Raw genomic sequence first — 23,106 nt, forward strand, 5'->3', positions numbered from 1 at the left:
TGCCCCGCGCCGGGCGCTCTGCGAGTGACGTACGCGCCGCGGCTCGAACGGCGGGAAGCGGCCATGGTAGTAACGGGCGGGAGGGGTGGCGGGCGAGTCCCGGGCGGCCCCCGGCGCTCAGGGCACCCCGGCGCTCCGACATCTCGGCGCTCCGACATCTCGGCGCCGGGAGGCGGTCTCGGTCGCTGGGGCCGCGGGGCTGCTTTGCGGGGAGGGCGCTGGCTTCCCGGCTGGGAAGGGGCGAGGTTCATGCCTGGGCTGTGAGCGGGAATGCCCCGACTCACGTCCTGCCGCCGTTGTGCTGCGGGGGTTGGCGGTGGGGGCTCCCTGTCTCACCGCTTTTGAGAATTGTTTGTACCGTGCCGATATTTTGCTTCCTAAGGTGCCTTCGTGTCTCTTTCACAAACCTTCCGTCGCTTTCCTCTCCCCTCCCTCGCCGTCTGCCCGCAGCTGGTGTTTGTGTGCGAGGTCACAGGACGCATTTCGCCTTCCTCATGTGTTTGTGTACGGGTATGAAAGGGACAGTGCCAAGAGAATGGATGCAGGCTCTGCTCCGCTGTGCCCAGCAGTAGGACGAGAGGCAGTGGGCAGAAGCAGATGCCCAGGAAGTTCCACCTGAACATGAGGAAGAGCTTTACGATGCAGATGACCATGCACTGGAACAGATTGCTCAGAGAGGGTGTGGAGTCTCCCTCACTGGAGATACTCAAGCACCATCTGGACACAATCCTGTGCCATGTACTCTGGGATGACCCTGCTTCAAACGGGAGGTTGGACCAGATGACCCCCTGTGGTCCCTTCCAACCTGACCCATCCTGTGATTTTGTTTTTGTAAAGCCTTGGCTAGCATAGAGCCTACACTTGCACATGTGTGTATTTCTTACCTAATTATATAGTCCTAAAACAAAGTAAGAAGGAATAACTTGTTGAAAATGGAAGACATTAGTATTAATGCAAAAAAACCCTTTAAGTTTTCAGGTATGGTGTGGAAATAAAAATGTAATTTAACCATACTGAAATGGGGAAAACTGCAAGCTACAAGAAAATAAGATCCAAAAGTGACATTTCATTGTGTGTACTGTGTAAGGTAGATAAGAGCACAGCATTAAGGACGGCAAGTCAGTCTGGCTTGTGAGAGCCCTGTCATGTCTTACAATATGTATATTTTGAAATGTTGTATGAAATTGACCCAGAAATTTAAAGTTATCAACAGAATCATTTCATCATTTTTGTGTGATAGAGGTTTTCTGTCTTTCTCTTCAGAGAAGAGAAAGCATTATTATTCCACATAATGCTTTAATAGTGATGAATTATAGTATTGCAGGGGATATGGGCAGAATAGGTTTTTATCCCACCCCATGACCCCTTTAAATTTCCAAAGCATGGGGTTCTTTTTCTCCCTTTTATTCTTCTGTCTCCCCACTATCCCCCCAAACTCTCTTTGTCTCTTTTTTTTTTTTTTGTCTGAGAAAAAACTAAGACTGCTTAGTTTCTTTCTTAGTTTCTTCCTTCTGGGCAGTCTTTGCTGGAGGCATTTCAGAAGTCTTAATAAATTATGGGAACTGGTTCTGTTTTATATTATGGAGCCATTCCAAGACTCTTAAGAAGATAATGATCTTGCTTTCCAAAATCTATGCTCATTAGTTCTTATAAGATCATGGTAACCTAGATTTTGTAGAGCTCTGTTTTAAATGCAAGAAATTTGCCAGGAAGACTTAGTAGAAGTATTGGCTATGTGTGAGTTCTCTAGTGTAATTCCAGCATTCAGTGAGATGTTCTTATTCTCTTTCCTCATCCACTTTGCTATGAGGTGCTTGAACTTCACAAGTACTAGTAGAATATTTCACTCTTTTTAAAGAATAATAATAATTTTCTCTGATGCTGTGTTTTTGTACTGAAAAAGAACAAAAGATTGAGTTAGTAATTTATGCTTCTATCAGAAGGTAGAAAAGTGTAATTCTTCTCTAGATCATTATCTATTTTTAACATTTCTGTTTAATCTGTATGTGTTTGGTGGGTCTAGTGACCCATTAAGGCATTTTTAAAGGCTTCCTGCATCTGATATATCTAGCCTGTTGATTGTTTTCCCTGGGAAAAAAATTTTACTCCTTCTTATTTTTCCCCTGTTAATTGCTGCTGTCATTCAGGTATCTCTTAAGTGAGAAGCATACAAATTCATAAATTAATTCCAGTTGTTTCTTTCTGACCCAACAATTTCTCAAAGTTTTTAATTTAACTTGGATTGATTTTTATTTTGGCTCCCCAGGTGCTCTCTTTCCTTGGTTGTCTGTATGTTCTTTCAGGTTCTTTTGTTTGTTTTTCTAGTAACTTTGAGGGTGCTTAATTTGTTAATCAAAAATATTCTGAATTCAAATGAAAGAGAAATAGATTACCATGTTTATTGACAGAATAGAAGTAAGTGCTTGAAAAGAAACATATATATAAAAAACATAATAAATATTGCTCATAAATGGAGGTAGAGCGTGGCTTTGTAGATGTGAGACTCCCTTATTGTTTCTATAATAAAGTTGTTGGAAAATAAAGAAGCCATTGCAAATAATCAAAGCAGTTATGAAAATTTAGGATTTTGTCATTCAATTTTAAAAGTAAATTATTAGTCTCTTCTTAGACACTGATTCTACTTAGTTGTCTAGTTAGCAGATTTTACTTAATGGCTGGGTGCTTTCTAAAACTGGAGGAGTTAGCTAAAAGCTTTGGATTAAGGGAGTTTTTTTCTGTTGCATAGTTGATCTGAAATGGCAAGGATGATTAAGTAATCAGTTATTGTAGATCTACATGATAACGTTTTCTCTTTGCTTGTTAATAGGCTGAATGTTCATCAGAAATCAGTAACACAGCTGGTCCTGTCAAAGCCAAGGAAGAACTCTTGGATGAATGTGACAGTATTTGGAAGCAGATTGAAGAGGTATGCAAATATCAATGATAGACAAGGTTTATTATAGTGCTTTTTCAGAATTATTTTATTCACCACATGCTTGCCCCACCCTCTCCAAAGAAACCACTCTGATAAAACCAAACCAAGCAACCAATCAAAAAACCCACACAAGCAAAAAATCAGAAACAAAGAAACAGAAAAAAAAAGGAAATAGTATCTTCAGATAGGTCAAATGTAGAAGTGCTTGGAGGGGTGGAGAATGCTTTGTAAAGTCAATGTGCTGATGTTACTATTTATTTAGTGTGGGACTGTATATTAAAATTATGGAAAATGAAGGAATCTTTGTGTTGTGGTAGTACCAACATACAGAGAGCCTTCTCTCTTTAGCCTCACAAAAGGTGGGATTCCATTTCACACGTCCTTTGGATCTTAGTGGAGAGAGAGAATAGGATGAGAGAGAGGCAGAGGAGGACAGTGATGTCTCCCTATGCTTACTCCCTTGCAAACTCACAGTTACATTGTCATGGTTAGAACTTCTCTCGTACATAGCACAATATGTTAACAAATAACAGTTTAGGGGTGGTTATTTTTATTTTCTGGATTCCCAGAAAAGATAAACTTCTGTCAGTTCTTAGGGAATACTCTTCAGCCTTGTCCATGACTCTCTTCTCAGTTTCTCATGTTCTTCATCTGTTCAATGCCTTTCCCCATATGAACTTTCCCCTCATAACTTGCCTTTTTACTCAAAGAATACATCTTTCTTTAGGTGCTACTTCTCTCCTTCAGAGTTAATTAAGTGTTACTTTACTGTGCTGTGATTTCAAAACTTTTCTTAAGTTGCTCTTCTGGGTTAGGGTATAGGGGATGTGGAAGGATCCAAGTTAAAATTCATTTATTTCTATATTTTAAAAGTTGTGTTTAAATTTCTAAGAATTGCATTTTGTTCTTACAAAAGAGAAGAGTAAACAACTTTCTTTGTGTTTTATTTCTTTTTGTTTCTACCAAGTGTCAGAGCAAGCTAATGCTTCTAGGAACAGACACACTGCTACCATCAGATACCAAGGTAAGACAGTGGGTTTTTAAAAATGCTCCATTTTCTGCTAAGACCATAGAATCAGAGAATGGCCTGCCTTAGAAAAGCCCTTAAAGATCATCCAGTTCTAATCCAGGCATAGGCAGAGACACCTTCAACTAAATTAGGTTGCTTTAAGCCCCTTTCCAGCCTGGCCTTGAACCCTTTTAGGGATGGGGCATCTGCAGCTTTTCTGGGCAAGCAGTTCCAGTGTCTCTGTGCTTACACAATAAAGAATTTCTTCCCAGTATCTAATCTAAACCTGCCCTCTATCATCTTAAGGCCATTTCCCCATGCCCTATCACTACATGCACTTGTGAACAGTCTCTCTTCTTTCTTTTAGGCCCCATTCAGGTACTGGAAGGTCCTATAGTGTTTCCCTGGAGCCTTTTCCAGGCTGAACAAACTCAACTCCCCTCACCTCTCTTTATAGGAGAGGTATTTCAGCCCTCCAATCATCTTTGTGGTTCTCCTCCAGACTTACTTGAGCAAGTTCACATCCTTCTTATATTGGGAACCCCAGAGCTGGAGGCAGCACTCAAGGTGGGGTCTCACCAGAGCAGAGTGGAGGGGCAGAATCCCCTTCCTTGACCTCCCTGCTGGCCATGCTGTATTTGATGCAGGGTTATGATTGGCTTTCTGGACTGCAAGTGCATGTGTCCAACTTCTCATCCAGCAAGATTCCCAGATCTTTCTTCGCAGGGCTGCTCTCACTCAGCCTGTATTGATATTGGGGGTTGGTTGCCCCGACCCAGGCATAGAACATTGTGCTTGGTCTTGTTAAACTTCATAAGTTTCATACTAGTGCAGCTCTCGAGCCTGTCCAAGTCCCTCTGGATGCCATCCCTTCCCGGCAATGTGTCAGTTGTCCCACACAGCCTGCTGCTGTCAGTGACTTGCTGAGGGTGCCCTTGATCCCCCTGTCCATGTCCCTGACAAAGATGTTACATAGTGCCTGTCTCAGAAACATGGCCTATGCAATGCCACCTCATCACGGATCTTCACCTGAATGCTGAACTGTTGACTGTACCTGAGTGTCACCATCCAGCCAATTCCTTACCCACTGAGCAGTCTGTCACATCTGTGTCTCAAGAGTTTAGTGACAAGCATGTTGTTCCAAACAGTGTCAAATGCTTTGCACAGCTCCCAAATAGATGACATCAGTTGCTCTTACCTTATGCACCAATGCCCTAATCCTGTTATAGGAAGCCACCCAATTTGTCAGGTGTGATTTGCCCTTAAATTCATGTTGCTTAACAACAATTGTCTGTTAATTTTCCACATGACTTAGCATAATTTCAAGGAGGATATGCTCCTTGGTCTTGCTGGGCACAGAGGCGAGACTGATCAATCTGTAGTTTACAGATATTTGTTTTTGTCTTCTTAATAATATGGGTTGTGTGTCTCCTTTTCCAGTTGGTGGGATCTTCACCAGACTGCCATGACTTTTCGGGTTTAATCCTATCTGGCCATCTTAGCTGTTCATCACTCCCCTCTTCATCTGGGCAGGGGAGAGGAAATATAACTGAAGCTTCAGGAATCAAGATCAGGACAGGTTTTCTCTTACTAAGTTTGAAAAATGCAACCAATAAATGACTAACATAGGCAGCAAAATGGGAGGAGAAGGGGGTGTAACTTAATACTTGTTTGGACTTTTTCCTAATCAGTGCATATGTAATTTCTTCTTGCTAAATGTCATTGTTGTGCTATCCCTTGCAGTATCCTTGGGGACTGCAGCTGTGGGATGAGCAGGTTCGCAGTGTGCTGGGTAAAGACCTGTCTGAAGCATGGAGCTCAGTGGGATGCAGTGATGGGGCTGTACCTGGCTGGTCACCAGCCACCAGCGGTGTTCCTCAGGTGCAGCTCAGCTCAGTTCCACGTGTTTATCAGTGACCTGGATGAAGGTTGGAATGCACCTGAGCACACTGGCTGATGACTCCAAACTGGACGATGGTTGGCACTCTGGAGGGACCAGAGGCCTTGCAGAGGGATGGAGCTAGCTTAGAACACTGGGCAGTCCTCAGTGGCATGACATCTAATACCAGCAAGCCAGCGGGAGAGGAGTGGCTGTTGGGCAGCCCTGCAGGAACGGCTCTGAGGGCGCTGGCTGACAGCGGCTCAGGGCGAGCCCACAGCGTGCCCTGGCAGCCCGGAGGGCACACGGCATCCCGGGAGCCTGGAGCGTGGCACTGCCAGCCACAGGAGAGGGGACAGAGCCCACAGCGTGCCCTGGCATTCCGGAGGGCACACGGCATCCCGGGAGCCTGGAGCGTGGCACTGCCAGCCACAGGAGAGGGGATTGTCCCTGTGCTCAGGGCTGAGCAGCCTCACCTGCAGGGCTCAGTGCAGTTCTGTGCCCCATGGTTTAAGAAGGTTGTGAAGGCCCTTGAGTGCATCCAGAGGAGAGCAACAAAGCTAGTGAGAGGCTGGAAGGCATGTCCTGTGAGGAACTGCTGGGGACTCTGGGCTTCTCTACTTTGTAGAGAAGGAGCTGAGGGTTTTTTTCTGATTACGTTCTACATCTTCCTCAGGGAAGTGGAGATGGAGTTGGAGATGCTGATATCTTCTCCCTGATATCCAGTGATATTATGTGTGGGAATGGTTCAAAGATATGCAAAGGGTGGATCAGAAATGACATTAGAAAGTATTTCTTTACCTGTATGAACCTTCCTCTGAAAGGCCTTCACCGCTCTGCCAATTCTGACTCCTCATTTCCCCCTTTTGAAAAAATAATACAAACGTTCCATGATCCCTGTGAATTACTGTAAAATATTTTGAAGAAACTAGTGTTCTATTGTAATAGATACTCTTTTGTTTTCTGCTCTATTAACTTAACAATTCGATTTCTATCCTGTTCCACCTCATTTTATGCCAATGCAACTCAACACACTTCAAGAGATCCTTCTTTTCTTGTTACACAGCTTTCCGTGTTAATGCTGCAATGGAAAGCTTTAACAGTAGATTTTCAGCAGTGGCAAGCAAGAAATCCTGAAGGTGAGTAACTGTTTCCTTGTAAAGAATGTTTGTATAACCTTCTGCAAAGTTTCTTTCATCTAGGCCATGAGTATATTGAATGTCTGCTGATTGTATTTTCATTCCGTAAATACTTAAAAATTAAAATAATGCTACTTTAAAAAGTAGCATGTATGTTTCATTTCTTCATTATTTTTGCACTTCAGTTCTAAGTCAACTTGAAATTAAAAGTGAATTCCGCTAAAACTTACTCCTATGATTCTGGACAAATAAGTGCATGATTCATGTCACAATTCATCAGTCAATTAAATGGAAAAACAACTATTAGCAGATCTCCTAACCAAATAAAAAAAGTTAATTATCCTGTTACCCTCCTTCATATTCTTTTCTGAGTGATTGTTTTTTCTCTATCTTTTATTTGTATTTAGTTTTTAGAACAGAAATATTTTGGCAAATAATTTTGTCTTTTAAGAAGCTGATACATTAACCATGCATCTTCTGATTGTTTTTCTGATTAAAGGTGTGTAGTATTATGATGTGACAGTTGAAACTTTAAAATAGACCTTTAGTGCTAAGCCCTTTACATGTAGTGAAATACCTATTAACAGGGATTGGAGATTTCAAGTCAAGATAAAGTGGTAAGAGCAACTAGAATTTTTTAAAAACGCAGGAATCCAGAACACTTACTGATTCTGAGAAGCACAAACCACTGAGACTAGTGGTAGTTCTTATATTTGTTAGGCATTATCAGTCAAAAGGTATCAATTCCTCAGTTCTTCAAAGTTCTCTTAGTACATAAGCACCACTGCTGATAAATTTTACCCTCTTGCAAGGCTGATGTGTCCAGACACTGGAAATAAAAGCATTCAGGATCTAAGTGGGACTAAAGTAATCTTTGTTTCCAGATGTCCCATATGGACATTCCTGAAACAGTTCACACTACACTATCATTAATATTCTGGTAGTACTCATGGTTATGTCTCCTGTCAAGGACCTGTTAGCACCTTTCAATCCAGTAAAACTTCTAGTTAATCTTTAAATTAATATATTGACTCAATTGAATATTTTTATGTCAGTAAAGGCTTGGTTTTATAATATTTGCAAAATTATAGGAATGTCTTATAGACAGCATGTGGTGATTTCCAATGTTTTGTCATTTAGCCAAATGGAAATGCCTTTTCAGATCAACATCAGAAGCAGTTCTCCAACTTTTTTCAAAGTCTACGTATTTGCTGCATCTCATCACTAAATAAGAGAAGCTAGGATTTTTTTTTGTATAAAGAGATACTGTTGCTGTATTAGAATAAATTCATAGTTCAGTGTTGTAAGCCTCACTCCAAGAACTGTCAGCCTCCAGTGCTACTGAGGTATGTAGACCAAAGGTATGTCATTGAATGAATTTGGAACATACTGGTTCCTGGCTGCTGTTCATGAATAAGTTGTGGGCTTAAAGCAAATTAATTGAAAGAACTTAGTTTTTATCTGGGTAAAATACCCGAGGCTGTTAGATTTCCATACTAAAATATGTATATTAAACTTCAAGCTATTGGCTTAAAAATATCCTTGGCCTATTTTTTTGGCTTGCTGACTTGCTTTGTTCAACCATTCTTACTTCTTCCCAGATGATAATATTTCTTATTAGAAATCCTAATTTTTTAATAGAGAATTGTCTATAATTAGTACTTTACAACCAGATCTCTGCCTTTTTTGGCTCCCTTTCCAGTGGAAGAAAAAAATCCTGCTAAGAATTTGAATAGAGTTATGGTGCTTGTATGGAAATGAGGAGTCCCCTTTGCTTACTTTTCTGTCTTGGCTCCTTTCTACCTATTATTTGTTTTAAGGGAGGAATTACTTAATTGAAAACATTATCTGATTATATCTAAATAAAAACAGCAGAAATACTTATTTAATACAATTAACTAATAGAGCATGAATGTCAGGCCATCTTGTAACTTTGGTTTTAGCTTTTAGTAGTGGCCAGTTCATTTCCTGTAAATGAGGACCTGTCAGCATTTCAGTCTTAAACCTTATTTTCAGAGGTTATAGCTTGGCAGTTCTACATTTTTTTTGAGCACAATATTGGCAAACAGACTTGAATTCACAATGCAAATTTTATTTTTGCAAAGCTTTTGCTTTAATGTCTTTTTCTTTCTCAATTTCTGGTATTATTTATGTAGCTCTAGATACGCTGAATCAGCTGAATTAAAGCTTCTAAAAAAGCTTTTGGCTTATAAAAATAAAATTTAACTTTTACCTTTGCAAAATCAGGAAGTGAAAGCAACCATATTTTAAACCATTTCAAACAGTTGTGGTCTCTGCATAAATTCTGTTTTTCTTTGCAAAATAGCAGTATTCTGCCAAATATCTTTTTGTTTTATTTTAATATGAGTTTCTGTATAAACATGTGCATAGTAGTTGCTTTTACATTCCTAGCATCTGGTAGTATTTTTCTTAGTAATTGTACTGTGTATCACTAGGCAATTCTCTCTAACATTTGATTTTTAGCAAGTGCAGTGATTCAACAAAACTGAAAAAGATTTAATTGATTGTGGATTGGGCAAGCAATGAATTTACAGCAGCAGCTGGCATAAGTGTGTTGCCCCAGTGTTTTAGATCTGCATTGTTCCTTCACTAAATTATGGCTAGTGATTTCTTTCCCAGGAGCACAGGGCCTTTTTTTCTGATACTCGCACAATATGAACAGTGAATGGCAAGCATGAACTCAGGATCAGGTATCTAGAAATAAAGAAGCGTTATGAGGCAGTTGTAAAAAATGGTAATATTTGGTAAGGGAAGGCTTATAAAGATCATGTCAGCAGGAAGTGGCAGGAGGAAGAATTGGATGGGTTTTTTTCAAATATACTACTGAATGTGAATAAAAGCTCACCAATTAATTTTATCACATGTAGGTAGTATATTCATATACTATAAAGAAATCTTACTCTGATAAAACACAGACCACTGTCTCCTGCAGCTCTTAAGCTTAAGTGGGAGCAGAGTACTTAAATTTTGTGTCAAGATTTAGAAACAGCAATTTTCCAATTTTTTGGAACTGAAAGGAGTTTTATTGAAGAATTTAATGCATTTTTTGATGCTTCAGTAGTTTTTCTGATTTTCATCTCAGAACAAACAGTGCTTTTAAAACTACTAATCTTAAGCTCCTTAAAATTTTTCAGGTAAGTACTATAACATTACCAAAGAAAGTACTTTTCTGAATTTATTAAATGGACTGTGTGTATTTAGGAGATGTTTAATGCTGTCATGAGAGGGTTAAGGATTTCCTTTTTGATTAAGGAATTTTTATTTAAGTAATTATTTGTAAGATTAGAGATTTCAAGCCCAAACTTCCACCAGAAAATCTGCCTATAAAGATTTTAATCTGTTAGAATAGCTTTCATTTCTCCTGTTGAGAATGAAACATCATTCATTGTATTGAATGAATTGAAATAGTTCAAAAAAGTCATATGTTTATGCACAAGCTGCAAGTCGACATGGATCTGAGAATTGACTGGAGTCTGTTGAGCACTGTAAAAAACAAGAATTTAACTTTTTATTCTGAAAATGCATGAGTCATAAATCACTGCATTTTGTAGAAGCATTGTGGAGAAAAATTTTCATCTTCTTGAATTGTACTTTGGTTTCACTTAGATATTGTTGTTGCTCAGTGTTTTGAGTTTGGGTATTGGCCTTGCTGGGTCATTCATCTCCCTACTGTTTTTGTGAACAGTAAGGATGGTGACATGCTTCTGAAGTTATTAAAACTAGGTTCTATAGTCCTGATCAAGCATCTAGGAGGCTATTTAACAAGGAATTGGAGGACTGGAAGAATTTGATTGCCCACATTGGTAATGTTGATGGAATGCCTTCAGCTGAAAAAATCAGGCTTGATTGTCTTGAAATGTATAGACATATGCTGTTTATTCATTATGCACCCTCACCAATGTATTTGCAGCCAGTTCAGGTATAAAAATAACACACAGGCATTAACACTGCACTTTTCTCCGTCTAATTTAATTTGCTGAAGAGCGATAGTAGGTTAGCCCTGGCAGGACACCACAGCATGTGGTTAAACTCCTACTGAGAGCCAAACTGTTTTTCAGAAGCTGCACAAATTTCTCTCTAGCCAAGCTGCTTTTCAGTATAAATAAATCTTTGTAATCCAATGGAAAAAATAAACAATTAATTTTATTTTTCAGTAATTTCTACCAATCCAGATGTACTGTTAGAACTGGGAAAAGAAGAGGTAAGTCTAATAAAATTGTGTTGGGAAAAAAAACAATACATGCAATTGCTGCATTTTCCTATGACTGTTCCTAGGGTGCTAAAATGCTGTGTATTTTCCTTCAGCCATTTATGTTGTTCTAATGCTTTTTCCCCCCTCTAGTATAACTAGTAAAATTTCCTAGTTGTAATGAGTGAGGTTTTAAACTGACTTACTGCACAAGTAACTGAGTAGTGCACAATAAACAGTATTTTGCCTCTGGACACACCATCTAATCACAGTAGCTCAGCAAACTTATCTGTGTGCAATGAAAATTATGTGACAGTCGACATCCCTGCTACATTAATGCTCCAAGGCCTCACTTAGGATTGGAGTCCCATTGTGCTGGATGCTACCAGGAGACAGAAATCTTGACTGATGACCATGCCTTGCAAAGACTTAACCATCATCTGTAACATTTTGCAGCAGCATCCATTTCTAGGCCTGAAGCCTACACACTGTACTTTTCAAGATTACTTTCAGTTAACATGGCTCAAGGGCAAGAAGATCCACTCAGAAATGTGTCTTCAAGTGATCTGTGGCTGAATTTTAATTGCTAACCTGTCACAGAATGGCTGGAGTTAGAAGGGACCTCTGGAGACAGAATCATAGGATAGTTTAGATTGGAAAAGGCCTCTAAGATGATCGAGTCCAACCATCCAAATCCACCACTAAACCCTGCCCCTAAGTGCCTCACAGGATTGTGTCGAGGTGGCTTTTGAATATCTTCAAAGAAGGACACTCCACAGCCTCTCTGGGCAGACTGTTCCAGTGCTCAGTCACCCTCCAGTAAAGCAGTTTTTCCTAATTTTCAGATGGAAATTCCTATATTTGAGTTTGGGCCTCTTGCTCCTTGTGCTATCACTTTGTACCATGGAAAAGACACCTGCCTTATGATATTTGTGTGTGTTTTTTTAAACAAAATGCTATAATACATTGCATTTCATACTTAATAGAAAATGATGTAATATTATGTGTTACATGGAAGAGTCAGTTATCTTAGACATTGAGTTCTGTGGCAATAATTTGCAAATATTTTGTTGAGTTCCTCCATTGGAAGAAAGAGCAAATCAATAATTTCTTGTGGGTAACATTATACTATATCGATGTCACATAGGAATGCTGTGTGACTTGAGAATATTCCTGGGTCTACTGCCTTCTAGTATCACTCACAACAGCAAATCTGACTGCTGTTAAGAGTCACTATCAAAAAGTTGTTAGGTTACACACTTTGATTGGCATGTTGATCTGATATTTGATGATTACAGGGTTTTTTCCAGATGTTATATATATCAAGCATATTTGTTTCTGTAGCATATTTTCAGAAGGTGTATTTCTTTCAGCTAAATTCCTAGGTGCTCTTATTTTGTATGGAAGCAGAAAAAATACATCCAAATCATAGGCTTATATAAGAAACATTATTTTCTACAAGACCATAGTGCTGTAACAGGGGATCTCATAAATTTATACAAGTGTCTGAAGAGAATGGAGCCAGGCTCTTCTCATTGATGCCAAGCAGTAGGACAAGAGGCCATGGGATGCACAAGAACACAAGGAAGAGCTTCTTTACTGTGCACTGGAACAGATTGCCCAGAGAGATTGTGTAGTCTCCCTTGCTGGAGTTTGTCAAGAACTGTCTGGATGCAACCTGTGCCATGTGCTCTTGGATGACCCCTGCCTGACCAGGGAGGTTGGTCCACATGACCCACTGTGGCCTGTCACAATGGTTAAGGAAACTTCCACATCCAACAGTCCAGGAGCCATGGTATCAGTTACTAAGCCCATTCACAGCTACCCACACTCACACAGTCCTTACCAGCTCAATCCTAGGTTTCCTTCTTCCCCTAGGCTCACACATCCTGATCCTTAAAATAATTTAATCGTGGCATAATAACAGAATAACAGCTTGAGCTGGGTACCTCTGAGGAAGGACCCAGAAAAAAGGAATTTTATACCCTCAAAGCCAAAAGGCTTTATGCCCTCACAGTGTAAACACAGAAAAATCCAGATGTCATCAGCTTCTGCCGTGTCTCCATGTCCCCTCCCCTGGCAGGGCCACAGGCCCCCAGGTCCCCTGCTCTACAGAGCCAGCAGTTCACGGCCTCTTGCCTGGGGCTCTTGCCAGAGCTCAGCCCAGAGCTCGGCCTGCAGCTCTGCTGCAGCTGCACCCTGAGCCACCTGCACTGAATGTGTTCCTCAACACAACCTTACCTATTCTGTGATTTCTATAATGGAAGACCCAGCCCACTGAGAGTCCACTGTTCCCTAGATTCAGCAATGCCTATAGCTTCTGACTGTAGTAGTTTTATTTCTCTGTATTTCCTGTCCCAGATATGTTGTAGCACTGGGGATCATTTAATTAATGGATGCAGTTAGTCTTTCTTTGATGCATCTTCATTTTCTGTACATTTTATGTGGTGCAAGTAGCATGGATTCATTCTTGCCAGTAGCAGCAATAGTTTAGACAATAGAGCCCTGGTGCTGTAGACATTTCCTCCTCAGCCATTCATTCGCTGAGCAGTTCATGTGTGTACTTCAGGTAAAATTAAGTATTTTGTTAAGCTCTGTGAGCTTCAAGAAGACACTAATGAGCAACTGGTCACAGTGACGTTTTCAATAGCTCCGGCATTTTAAACTGGATTTTAATGTTTACTAAGGAATTGCAGATGATTTTCTTCCCTTTTATCAGATTTACAAATGTAGCCTTACATAGAACAAATACTACAGTCTGGGCTACCTGCAAACAGTTTAATTTCTATTCTTTTGTAGTTGCAGAAAGTAAAAAATGATCTTGAAATGGTGCTGTCAACAGTTCAGTCAAAGAATAAACGACTGGAAGAAGATCTGAAAAGGTAATACAGTAATTTGGACTTTGGAATGCTGTGAGCTTTCTTCTTTTTTTGACTACCCAGGGAAACTATTTATCTGTTGTGCCATTTCCTACCTTTCATGTTTCAAAGAGAGCAGCAGTGGAATGAGGAACAGAAACAGATGCTAGAGACTCTTTATAAAGTGGAAGAAGAGGCAAATACCGAAGTTGAACATCCTTCCACAAAAAGGTATTTCTAAATTTTTGAGTTACAAATTCAAGAATTTAAATATCAACAGGAGCAAATGAGCAAGCAAACTCTTAAAATTTATTCTTTGTTTTATTTAATGGATCAGATAATTGCTCAGTAATCCATATTTGAAACATGAAAGTAATGCTACTACATCCTTTGATTAAAGATGATGAATTTCTAACAATAGATGCTAAGGAGTTTTTTTACTTAGGAGGGATTTTTTACTTACTTTATTTGATCCTTTGTTTTGTTGCTGTGTTTTTACTGTTAGTTTGAAAACTAGAGAACTCAATGAGCTGAAAAATAAACTACTGAAGTTAGAAACCTATAAGAAAGAACTCTTGAGTGCTTTGGGTAAATTTCTGGATGAACATTTTCCCCCTCCAGAGGAAGGTGAAAATATTAAAAAAAAGGTAAGACTTTTCTTTACCTATTAAATTTGAAATGTTGAGTTTATATTTAATTAGATGCAGTACCTGTTTGAAGTCTCTAGCATTGAACCTGCAGTTGTATTTGAAATAAGCATAATTTTTACAGCTGATCCTCTAGGTTTAATTTATATTTTTCAGGTTGTTTTATATTATTTAAGGCTGTTTCCAGCTGGGTATTTTCTTTTCTTAATGCATATATCCCTTACCCAATGAGATACATAGCAATATATTGTATTTCTTACTGAACTGCAAGCTATGCCACATTTGGAAATGGTGTGAGGTTCAGTCCAAATTTACTCTTTTTTTTTTTACTTGACTGGGCAAGTAGATTCCTATTTTCCTTGGCAAAGCAAATTTTAATTGTTTAACAATGTTTTTGGAACAATAAGGAAAAGTGTTTATAATTACAGAGTAGTTTGGAATGTTAACCATCAGATTTTGTTCAGGCAAACTGGGTCAAAAATTATCGTAAAACCTCAGGGAGAATAGGCAGCCAGGGAGTATTTTGCATAATAAATTCAAAGTGTGCAGTAAAAATAAAACTATTACCATTAGTATTTGATAGATTTAAAAAAGCTATGAAAAAAGGCAGGGTTTGATTTTGATTTCAGTAACACTTAACGTTACAGAAGCTGAAATTATTTCTTTAATCCAGTTCCCTATTTGGGGTAACTACATAACATAAAAATTTCTTCAATATTATCATTGAGCTCCATTTTAGAACAAATAATTTTTTTACTACTGTTTCTCCTGTGTTTTTTCTTCTAGCACCTCAGAATAGCTCTTTTTCTTTCTTGTGTTTATTCCTCCTGATATATTTACAGCAGCAATCTCATATCCTCTCTTTCTTTGTTTTGCTAATTGAACTAGGAACACCTTTATGTTCTCCTGCAAGATAATATTTTTCAATTCTCTAGCTTATCCTAGTAATAACCATTGTCTGTTTGTTTTCACTTGGATTCATCTTTTTTACAACCTGCTAAGAAACAATATTATAAACAAAAGTACTAGCTCACACCCATCACCAAAGCAACAAAGTACACCCTTGTCTTTTCTGTCTGTAATTTGCAGCTAATGAATCCTGATCTTTTAATTAAAAAAATGTTTTGCACATAAGCACATATTTTGCATATAAAAATACCAGTGAATTTGTCAAGACATGGTGTTCATTTTCAAAGTATTATTCAAATATCTTATTTTGTTGAATCTTAGTTTTCCTTCATACCAATGCTTTCCTTTCCTGTTGTTAGTAAATGTGACATATTTTGGTCTAAGTCTCTCTGTTTTAGAAACAGTTGAATGTGGGACAGTGTCAAATGATTTGCAAAAGTCCAGGTAGATGCCATCAGTTGTTCTTCCTTTTCCACAAATACTGTAACTCTTTTAGAAGGCCACTAAATTTGTTGGGTGTAAATGGTCTTTAGTGAAACCATGTTGGCTGTTACCTATCACTTTACTTAAACAAAAAAACTACTTTGATTAATTTCAACACAAGGTTTTATCTTTTCTTAGCTTAAATTTTAGTTATACATTTCCTGAACTCTTAAACAGAGTCTGTTTTCTGACAGTCTTTTTCTTTCTTTTCACTCTTTGTGAATTCATAGCTTTTCTATACCTTTTGACTCACTTGGATCACTTGGCTTAACTACAGGTACCTCTTAATCTACATCTAAGTAATTGACTGGGAAGGCAGGACAGCAAGCCATTTTTGCCTACATTTATTGAGTGCAAGAAATACAAATTGTAATCACTGAAGTGAATTGGCAATGAAATTAGCTGTTACGTTGGTTCACAAGAACACATTATTCACTTCTCAGCTTGGTTCAGCAGTCAAGCAGCACCAAACTCTGCACATCAGCAATTTTGCTTCACTTTGTGGAAGGATGTTGTGTTCGCAGTGGTTCTGTGTGAGGGCAAATGTGCAGGGTTGATGTCTGTAGGACATGGCTGCAATATAGTTTGAACTGCTCCAAGCCTCACTGGTCTGGTTCCACCCTCCTTTCACCTGGCGACATGCATGTGGGATTGGGAGTGGGAATGGGAGTGAAGACTGCATCATAACAGCTCATGTTGGCTTCCATTGCCATGGCCCAACACCTTTAATATAGGTAGTGACTGTAGTAACGATGATCTTGGATTTTAAATCTAGGATAAAAATCTACTTTATTTTTTTCAAGATAATAATACGAAAAATCAGAGGCTGAGGAATATTCTTTATGCAAATCTGTCTGATAGAAAGGGTGAAGAAGGTGCCTTTCAGGCTAAATAATGAAATGCTGAGCATCCTGCTTAATGACTTTATAAGCATTAGGTGATTAGCGGTCCTTAATTGTATTAGTTGTAATTTTGACCAGGGAAATATATCAGTAAAGGTTGTGAAGTTTCATGTTTGTTCTAAGGAACTTTTTGCTGATAGGTAATGTCGATTCTATTTCCTCAGCCAAATATTGAGATAAGGGCATAGAGATAGATGTTATTGGGTCATAGCACCAGGATTTGCAGAGTTTCCATGGAGCAGGCTCTCCCTGGAAACTGAAACTTCTGACCGTCTGCAGGTGAGACTATTACAAACTGTGACTGGGAAAAAGGATCCAGAACTTTCCTTTCAGAATATTCTTCTTTCTTGCTTGTATTCTTCCTCTGTTCCAGAAGTGAAGTTTGTATAAGGTGCTGTACAGCTGGAAATATCTTGGGTCTTAAATTCATGCATTCAACAGCAATGCTGAGAAAGCCAGTGGAATATTATCTCCTTTATTTTGTTGAAACTGAAGTGCATGGGAGAAAAGAATAAAACTGGAAAATTAAAGAATCAGGTTTACCGTGCAACAGTACAAGCACATCCATTGACATTGCTGCCAAAGGATTCTCTATAGACAAATGGCTTGATTTGCTTGCTACAAAAGAAAAGAAGTAATCTTTTAGTGGTATTTTATCATTGCCTTTCATTCCACCAAAATTTTTAATTTTTCTATTTCTCAGCCTTGATAAAATAAATGTTTTAGTTGAATTCAAAGCAAGTAAGTATTCATTGTCAAATTATGAAAAAAAATATTGAGGCACTATGAAATTAAGTCTTGAGTTGTGTCAAATTTTTATTATGAACATTTATTTAAAGCTCATGAAAAATATTTTTTCCTCCAACAAATTTCTTCACAGAACAAATTCTGCACTACATTATAAATTTGATGTACTTGGTTTTATTTAAATGTAAACACAGATGAAAACATTATGATCACTTTAGATAAATCTCTCTTGATAATTCAAAAAATGTTACATTTGAAGTGTAGGATTTTGAACTGGTAGATTTAAATCTAACTAAAAGTTTTCATCTTTAGTGTACTATGCAATCAAATAATTGTGTAATTATTTTACTTTGTCAATTAAAATTTTTCTTAACTGGTTTGGGGTTTTGTTAATTTGGCTGGGGGATATTTATCTTTCCAGAACTCTTTGGCAGAGCCAGCTGTAGAACTGATACCATTGCAAGAAATTTTAGAGGTAAGATGTTTTCACTATGTAGAGAATTTGAGGAATTTTTAAATATACACATGTAGTGATGGTGATGATGGTGATGATGATAAAGTGTTTATTACTAATATAAATAACAGTATGTGGTATTTAGTCAATCTAGAATGATTAAGAATGTTGTGTCTGCAAGAAGAGTGCAGGGAGACCTCATTGTGGCCTTCTGGTTCTAAAAGGGGGCTTATAAAAAGATGCAGAGCAACTTTTTGCATGGGGGAATAGTTTAAATTACAAGAATAGATATTTAGATTAGCTTTCAAGAATAAATTCTTTACTGTGAGGGTGGTGAGGCAGTGGAACAGGCTGTCCAGAGAAGCTGTGAATACTCCATCCCTGGCAGTGATCAATGCCAGGTTGGATGGGGCTTGGAGCAATCTGATCTAGTGCAAGGTGCACCTGCCCATGGCAGGTGCTTGGAATGAGATGATCTTAAAGTACGTTCCAACCCAAACCATTCTGTGAATCTAGGTTAGTTTTCTATTTTAATTCCTATCAAAATAAACCCCACATTATTACAAGAGGTGTGGCAATAATTAACTGGTTCAGTTTAGGCTGGAGAATGGCTGTCTCTTATTTCTTGATTTTACAATATTTGGTTCAAAGATGTTTTTTATGTGCGTTAGTGGCTCATGTTGGGAGAGACAAATACTGTGTTTACCAAAAAAAAAAAATGGTCCATTTCATGATCTATTTTATACTGTTTCAAGAAAAATATTTCTGAAATACACATTAACAGAAGGACTAAATATGTAGCTTCGGACCAATAGTCTTGTGTATTAACTGGATTATTAACTCAGACAAGGAAATCAGTTAATCCGATTAATGCATTTCTGATTGATTTTATAAGTATAGAAGCATTGCTTAGTGCGAATTTTTAATTACAGTGCAGTTTATGAATGTGCATTGCAATGCATAATTTTTCTTCTTGTCTTAAATGTAGCATATGAAGTGAAATTTTCTGTTCCCCCTCCTTAGACAGTTCTAAGTTCTATATGTAAGATGTTCCTGGGGAAAATTTTTTTCTTGATGCAAAATGTGATTTATAAAAATTTGCTGGTATTAAGATGCTATTATCTAATCACTATGTACTACAGTTTAAAGCCCAGGCTTTGGGCTTACATCATCAAAATCATTTTACATGCTTCAAATATCTCAGCATACCTTTTAATACCAAATTAGGCAGAGCTTGAAAACAGATCAGAATTCAGAGTGGCCACAGTCCTTATGGAAAAAGAATTTTGAAGTTCTTCTAATGCTTTAAAATTGCCCTTCATATTTTTCTGATATTGTTAATCTCCTAAAAATGGGAACATATTCATGTGATATCTGACTTCTGTTTGGAAGAACACACTATTTGAAAAATTCAGACTCATTTTGAATTTCAACATCCTGACCTAAAGTGTCAATGTCCCTTATCTTTGTATTCCAGAAGGTTTTTCTTTGTTGAGTCATGTTGTTCTAGCTTCAAGTCCCTGTTTGTTGGAACTCAGTACATCCCTCTGGATGTCCAGAGTTGCCGAGGACCCCATCAAGGGGCTCAGAGACCCTGGCATGCTGCCCAGAACACCTGGGGATTTGATTTTGACCCTTTGAGCAAGTTACCAGCTTTGTATGAGGACATGAAAGTCACACAGGTTTGAATAGTATAATAATAAAATATTCACAGGGTGAAAATGTAGACTTTAGGATTTTTGGTATAGGGGTTAGGGGGACAAGATTGAGGAATCAGGGCGTGTCTAGTCCTTCTTTCTTCTTCTTGTTCTCCATTTTCTGCAGTGATGTTGGCACTTTGGGATTGGTTTAGAGTAGAGGTGCACTGTCTAACATAGGTGATAGGTATTGGGATTAAGAGTAAATATGATATACGTAGTTTCTAGTATAAAAAGACGACACCGCCTCGGAGGTGATCAGAGTGCCTTTGGCTGCCTTGCTGTTCAGATCTCGGCTGGGCAGAAAGAAAATTTTATAGACAAGAATTAATAAACAACCTCAAGACTGAAAAGTGAAGAGTCCAGACTCATTCTTCAGTTGCACGGGCTGAAGCAGAGACAACCTATGCATCTCGGGGCAGAGAATATCAACAGCCGACCCAAGACCCTAATGTTAAATGTGAAAAATGTTTTCTGAGGTGCACATAAGTTACAGCCATGAAAGCTATTTTGGAGTATCAGATGTCAGAAAAAACCAGTAAAAATTTGTCCAGAATAATGCATTTGGAGTAAATTCTCATAATTGGAAGTACAAAATATATTAACTGGAACAATTCTTCTTCAGAATGTTCTGAAAAATAAGAGTAGTCATTAATTTGGGTCTTTTATTAGCAGCACTGGATGCAAAAATATAAAATCTGGTAGCAAGGATTTTGAATTTGACTTTAGCACTAAAGGGCAAAAAATATTTTGTACTTACTGAAATTGGGACAGTATAACATTTAAAAGCTCTGAGAAGAAAGATTAAATATCTAGGTTAAATAGAAAGAGCACCATGGGATGGGTAAGATTATTTAATCTGTAATGTGTGCAGTACTCCCCATCAGTAATATCGTGAGGGCATGAATATGATCTCCATGAACTGAAACAAAATGACAAAACTGATTTTGTTTTTAACTCCATTAACTAATTCTGTATCTAGATACAGCATTTAATCTACATTTATTCTGGAATAAAAGAGGATTCTGGTTCTAATTTTTACGTCAAAAAAGATGTTATGTAGCTAATTGGAAGTCCTTTGCTTTACTTCGACTTTGTACAGGTCTCATATTTCTTCTGTATAGTCCTTTATATCTTATATTGCCTACATCACAGTAATTTGTAAAAATGTGGTTAAAGGAGATAAAATCTAGCTGTTTTGTTAATTTCCTAAATCTTACCCTTTTGGTCTTCCAGATGCTGATAAACACATTCATGACCACACCACATGAACCTTATATAACAATTAATGAATCATTTTGGCCACCTTATATTGAGCTGCTGTTGCGATATGGAATGGCCCTGAGACATCCGGAGGATGCAAACAGAATACGCCTCCAAGCTTATCACAAGTAGTGTGACCTACACGTGCACTTGAAAACAAAACAACACCAGTCTCTTAATTCAGGGCTAGGACATACTTAGGTTTCCTAGTAGGCTTTCTTAATATCAAACATCACTTCTTGTTGAACGAACTTTTTCTTTTACATTAAAATGGATATTTAAGAGCATAAAACGTAGAAAAAGAAAAAATAATAACCTATTTTAACTGCTTACAGTTGGCCTTCGGTGTTAGATCAAGATTTACATTATGGAAGTTTTTTATCACTGCTTCTGTAGGATGCCAATTCATGTAATAGACAAATATGTTTAACAGTCCTTTTTACTTTAAAAACCATACTTTTTGCATGACTTCTATAGATTAGACTTCTTAGATTGCCCGAAGTTGTCTCTATTTCCTTTACTATTTTCTTGTATTCTGTAGAGGTAAAATTCAGAATAAGACCGCTCCTGTACATGGCCTTACCAACATTTGGAACTAACAGAGAGGTATCCTGTCAAGAATGTGTTATGCCTTGTTTGTTTCTCAGAGCCTTTGCAAACAATTTTACTGGCTCCATGATAAACACCTGGGAAAGCTGACACATCTTTCTGTGCAAGGTGCAGCAGAAGTTGAGTCTGTGCCTTTCACTGCACGCTTCCCAAATGGCCTACTTTGTGTTATGCTGTATTGCCTTAGAGTACCTGTCTTCACTTTTTCAGACCTAGTTGATCAAGGCTTTTAATGGGTCTCTGTTCTGTTGACCTCTACAGCTTCTAAGTTGTCAGTTGAGAGTTACCTTCTGACTCAATGCTGGCATTTTTTGCAATCTCAGTCTTTTCTGTAGCCATTTTTATTGTATTGTATTGAGTACAAAAATTTTACTCTTGCTTATCTGTAGTGACTAAATTATCCTTTTAATTATCCAATTAACCAGATTGTTGTTTATTGAGGGAGGAGCTTGGGTGATTTTTTAATTGATGGAAAAATAAAGAGTTTTTACTATCATAGAATGTTTTTGTGTGATTGTTTTTAGAATGGTGTTCATGTGATTTGGTGTGATGACTTGTAAAAATGATGTCAGGATGCATGGGGAAGGTAAGGGGGACCAGTCTAAGTTCCAGTAGAATTGCTCTTTTTAGACCAATTACAAGTTAAGCAAAAAACAATCATTCATCTTGTGTAGTTTTGAGTGAATGCTGTTCATTTTACCCTTCCAACTGGTGATTAAGCATGAGTATAGAATGTGGTGCGTGGTGTTGTGCATAAGCATTGACTTCTTTTTGATTCATATTCCTTGTGTAACTACCCTTCTGTTGTGGTTTATCTTCTGTTATGAGCTCTAGAGTCTGACTAATCTATACACATTTACCTTACAGTATTTTTAATTAAGAATTTTAATAACTGCATTTTTTGGTTTACATTTATAGCATTGTCTCTTTAGGGGTTTTTCCTTTCTTTGTGTTTAAATGCTTTGTATTCTGCTATCCTTTCAGCTTATTTATTAACACTGCTCAAATACTTCATTGACACTGGATGACTGCTTCTGTCTTGACATTAATAAGTAGAAGAAGAAATGTTAAACACTCAGTAGCCTCTTGTGTTTAAAAAGAAGAATACTAACCCATACCACCTACTTCCCAAATCCAAACCCAAAGCAAAGAATTGAGGAGATAGGACAGTCTATAAACAAGTGCTCTAAAGAAGATGCAATATTCATTATTCTTCATACCAAAATCAAATCTCATCCAAGTAAAATACCAGAACATTTAAATGAAAGTACTTCACATAAAGCTTTACATTAAATTATTGAACTCACTCACTCATAAAATATGTTGTAAGATTATATATGAACTTGCAAAAAACTATTACAGAAT

At 37.9% G+C, this 23,106-nt stretch overlaps 1 protein-coding gene across 1 annotated transcript; it reads left to right on the forward strand.

Annotated features, from left to right (window-relative positions):
- Position 1: 1 nt before the first annotated feature.
- CENPK (centromere protein K) lies at positions 2-22,141 on the forward strand. The gene is made up of 10 exons (XM_054283143.1): positions 2-66; positions 2,828-2,926; positions 3,903-3,959; positions 6,890-6,962; positions 11,138-11,184; positions 13,972-14,054; positions 14,163-14,261; positions 14,536-14,677; positions 18,140-18,193; positions 21,106-22,141. Exons 1-10 carry the CDS (start codon positions 64-66, stop codon positions 21,262-21,264), a joined length of 816 nt encoding a protein of 271 aa, XP_054139118.1. The 5' UTR covers positions 2-63; the 3' UTR covers positions 21,265-22,141.
- The last annotated feature ends 965 nt before the right edge of the window (positions 22,142-23,106 follow it).

The sequence above is a fragment of the Melozone crissalis genome, unplaced genomic scaffold, assembly GCF_028551555.1.
Source record: "Melozone crissalis strain CALT ecotype California unplaced genomic scaffold, PUWL_Pcris_2 ptg000005l_1, whole genome shotgun sequence".
Taxonomy (NCBI): domain Eukaryota; kingdom Metazoa; phylum Chordata; class Aves; order Passeriformes; family Passerellidae; genus Melozone; species Melozone crissalis.

Excerpts from the sequence above, each read along its gene's own strand:
- CENPK (XM_054283143.1), top strand. Across the intron at positions 6,963-11,137 it reads GCAAGCAAGAAATCCTGAAG|TAATTTCTACCAATCCAGAT; the intron begins GTGAGTAACTGT and ends TTTATTTTTCAG. Across the intron at positions 14,055-14,162 it reads CTGGAAGAAGATCTGAAAAG|AGAGCAGCAGTGGAATGAGG; the intron begins GTAATACAGTAA and ends CATGTTTCAAAG.